Source organism: Perognathus longimembris, chromosome 13, assembly GCF_023159225.1.
Source record: "Perognathus longimembris pacificus isolate PPM17 chromosome 13, ASM2315922v1, whole genome shotgun sequence".
Taxonomy (NCBI): domain Eukaryota; kingdom Metazoa; phylum Chordata; class Mammalia; order Rodentia; family Heteromyidae; genus Perognathus; species Perognathus longimembris.
The window spans coordinates 14,167,043-14,171,470 of record NC_063173.1 but is presented as its reverse complement, the minus strand read 5'-3'; the positions used below and the strand labels follow the sequence as shown (position 1 = coordinate 14,171,470).

Here is a 4,428-nt window from a genome sequence, read left to right as displayed (position 1 = left end):
AAACGGCCAGAAGTGGCGCTGTGGCTCAAGTGGCAGAGTGCTAGCCTTGAGCAAAAAGAAGCCAGGGACAGTGCTCAGGCCCTGAGTCCAAGCCCCAGGACTGGCCAAGAAAAGAAAAAAGAAAAAATAAATAAAATAAAATGTTACTTCAGTAAAGAATATAGGTAGATAGATAGGCAGTTGTACAAAAACAACATGCATTACATGTGACCAACACCATTTTGAATCAGTTCCACTCACTTCAAGACCAAAGTAAAGATATCCAAAGCTACCTTATAACACTGGTATTTATAATGAGTCTTCATGATAGGATAAAAATATTAAATGATTATTAGTTTTGAAATAAAAATCTGTTTTATGGCAATAGGCATAAACGAAAGACATTTAATATTTCTGGGAAGAACTACCACGTGATAATAAAGAATTACAAATTAAATTTAACATGTATTTCGCAAAAAAAAAAACCACAACAACTAGAAAAGCAATTCAAGGTAATGGGAGGGTAAAACAAACTTCAGAAAGAGTGGTTTGATGAGGAGGAAGTGATGACTGACAATGTATTGTCCAATTTTCCTTTACATCGAATAGAGAAAAGTGTAATTCATGGGGCAAAGATAGTTTGAGGAAGGAGGTAGAGTTTTCTTAGGATTTTAAGCTGAGAACAGCAGGAAAAGGCTACAAAGAAATAGGAATTTATGAGTACACATGTAATGATTCAGAGGATGAGATGTGTAATCTTATTAGTTGGATAGTGAAGGATGTGTTCCTAGTTCATTAGCATTGTTTCTGTGATGTGATTATCCAATCACTATTTCCTCCATCTCTTCTCTAATAATTTGCCTTAAAAGACTTCTTTTTAAGGTGATTCATTTCTTGAGTTTTACTCTCACATTCAAAGAAGTCAAGATTAAGTACTTTATCTTTTATCTTATCCTGTATTCAGAGAATAATAGTTATTTTTACTTTTCTATAGTTGGATAAAGTATTTCTCCAGACTGTATCTCTTCAGACTTTTTGTTTTGGAAGGCCCTCTTGAAAAGAACTGTGTAATTCATGAGTCTATAAAAAAGCAATTTGTCTGGATCAGGCTAGGAGAGATGTGGTTGTTAAGTACTTTGTTTCCAAATTAAAAAGCGCTAACACATGTCATAGCAGAAGATCACAATAGCCAATAGCTATGCCCTTATGAACACATAAGATGATGCTAAGTGAAATGAACTCCACATTATGGCAACAAGTGTTATATCATTGTTGTAATTATTTTCAACGTGCCATGTGAAACCATAGCTTTTTTGTTGTTTCTCTCATTTTCCCTTACGGTGGTTGTACCCCTGCTATCACTGTATCACATCTGAGTACCCTGGATACTGTATATACGTGTGTTAGAACTAGGGAAGGGAAAGGGAATATCAAAATCGAGAGAGAAAGGATAAAAAGACAAATGACTCCAAAATCAATACTTAGAAAACCATTTGGTGAAAACCACTGTACAACTCATAGGAGGAGAGGGAAAGGGGGAGAGGGAGGGGGGAAATGAGGGAGGAGGTAACAAGTTGAACAAGAAATGCACTCACTGTCTTACATATGAAACTGTAACCCCTCTGTACTTCATTTTGACAATAAAGGGGAAATTCTTTTTTAATTTAAAAAACCCAAACTTGAATTTCACATACATGTATCATAGACATAGACAGCATAATGAAATCTGAATAATGTGGATAGTAACAACACATATTTCGAAAAACATCAACTAGTTTTGAAACCAGACCTCCTAGATGCTGTGTGAAAACAGTAAAAGAGCATATGAGCGCATGGTCCCCCCCCCCCCATTGAAATCATTGCTTTGGAGAAGTGACTTCAATTCTCCGTTTGCACATTCATGGATCTTTAGAGTCACAATTAAACTATTTCCTTCACTGTGGTCTCATGAAGACACTTCACGAAAATGAATCTACCAACATCATTTCCTCTGTGGAGCTTTTAGACGTCAAATGACTCTGAGTAAAGAGCTTACAAAAATATCTCCCCTGTGATCCCTTCCTGTGAATCCTTCTTGCTCTTCTTCACTTCCCTCCACTACCCTATTCGTCCCCTCTCCTGACAAATGTGCCTTTCAGACACTGTGGGACTTGGTGTTTTTAATACCTGAAAGGATCCTTAGGACACAGTCTCTTATTTGCTTGGTTTTTACCCCATAGACAATTGGGTTCATAGTGGGAGGTAAGAGCAGGTAAAGATTAGCCACAATAATATGACAAGATGGAGGGATTACATGGCTTCCAAAGCGGTTAAAAAAGAAACAGAAGAAGGCTGGACTGTAGGAAAAGACAATGGCACTGATGTGGGCAGTGCAGGTGCTGAAGGCCTTCTGCCGGGCGTCTGCTGAGGACAGGTTGATCACTGCTCGGAGGATCATGGTGTAGGAGATGGCAATGCACAAGATGTCAAAACCCCCAATCAAGAAAGCTGCTATCAGACCATAAATAATATTAGCCTTGATATTTCCACAGGATAGTTTAGCCACAGAGAGCTGGTCACAGTATGTATGGTGTATGATATTGCCTCTGCAGTAGGGTAGCCTTTTGGTGAGGAAAACCAAGGGAATAATGAGAAACACTGCTCTCAGGAAAGTAGCAAGTCCAGCTTTCACGATGACTGGGTTGGTGAGGATGGTCGCGTAGCGCAGAGGGTAGCAGATGGCCACATAGCGGTCCAGCGCCATCAGCATGAGCACCCCCGACTCCATGGCTGTGAATGTATGGATGAAAAACAGCTGGACCAGGCATTCCTTAAAGCTAATTTCCTTAAGCTGGAACCAGAAGATGCAGAGAGTTTTAGGGATTGTGGAAGTGCACATGACAAGATCAGTAAGAGAAAGCATGGCCAGGAAGTAATACATAGACCTGTGCAGCGAGTCCTCAAAGCAGATGAGGTAGAGGAGCCCGCAGTTCCCAGCCACAGCTACCACGTACATGGAGCAGAATGGGATGGAAATCCAGATGTGCATGTCTTCCAGCCCCGGGATCCCATTCAGAATGAAAGAGGCTGGTGTCACCTGCGTCTGATTCAGCAGCGCCATGATTAGGTCGGTCAAGATTTTTATTGGTGAGAGGTTTTCGTTTTTGTTTTTTGTTTGTTTGTTTGTTTGTTTACTTGTTTGGGGTTTTGAGGTTCCCAAACTAGGAAAACAGAAAAAGAAGAAAAAATTTATTTGTGGTCTGTTTCTCTGTCTCTCTGTCTCTCTGTCTCTGTCTCTCTTTCTGTCTCTCTCTCTCTCTCTCTCTCTCTCTCTCTCTCTCTGTCTATCTGTCTCTCTCCTTTCTCTCTTGGTTTAGTAGACCTCAGTATTAAAGTATACTTCAAATACCATGTAATGTTTATTTAAGAATGGTTCAATGTAATGTATTGAGTATTAATTTATTAGTTTGCAATTCATTTAACATATATCTGTTATAAGATCCATCACTATTATTTTGAAACCAAAAGTATGGAGATACGGCCTTCATAAAATGGATAGTAACATGTAATTGGGTTATGAAACGTTTTGTTCTATTTTGTAGATGTTCATAACTTGAAGAGGAGAAGTGAGGGAGAATCTAGTCAAGAATTCAATGTATGTCTTACAAAATTCAGAAAAGTGGAGGAAAGAGTGGGTTGGGAAGAATGTGTGAGGAGGTTGAAAGGGGTGAACTGATCAAGATGCACTGTGTTAATAAACTGCTTTGTTAAATGGCAGTTCCTTTGTGTAACTACTAAAAGATAATAATAAAATTGTTCACAACATTACATTAACAGTTGAGTATTTTCTTAAAAGATCACCTCCACAATGACCAAAATGTTTGGGATGCAACTATTAATATTCTAACTTTTTACATCTATATGTTAAAAGGATTTAAAAAAATTAACAGTTACCATTTCTTGTGAATCTAATAACTATTCATGTATAATACAGTTACTATATTTATGATTTATTGACATTATTTCCATAAGTCACATATTTTAATGACTTCTTTTTATGACTTTTTGGCTGGCTTAGTTGAAGTGCATTTTTCAGAACTCTCACATAAACAAGCAATCTAGAATTTGAATGGTTTACCCAGGCTTTTGGTTTTGATACTTTGCTTTCTGTTGTCAACCAGGCTGGCCTTAACATGGCAATTCTTCTATTTCTGTGTCTCAAATAGGCTGACGAGTGACCACACCAGACCTAATGTTTTCTGCATTTTATTTTTAATTGTTTTCAAAGGTTTTTGAAATGTCTGCTCACTTTTATGATCAATTCATATCTGAGAGGCTTAGAAAGCTGATTAGAAATTTTAGATAAGATTATGCTGCTGGTTGGGCCCAATGGCACAATTTTATGAAGCCAGCGTAACACCACTGTCATCTACTAACTCCAAAGAGTGTCTCCCAGATGAATATTAGAGC

General features: G+C 38.0%; 1 protein-coding gene across 1 annotated transcript; it reads right to left on the bottom strand.

Moving 5' to 3' along the window:
• Positions 1-2,113: 2,113 nt before the first annotated feature.
• Positions 2,114-3,079, bottom strand: LOC125361772 (olfactory receptor 52N4-like). Its single transcript, XM_048360374.1, has one exon. The coding sequence runs from the start codon at positions 3,077-3,079 to the stop codon at positions 2,114-2,116; it is 966 nt and encodes a 321-aa protein (XP_048216331.1).
• Positions 3,080-4,428: the final 1,349 nt, after the last annotated feature.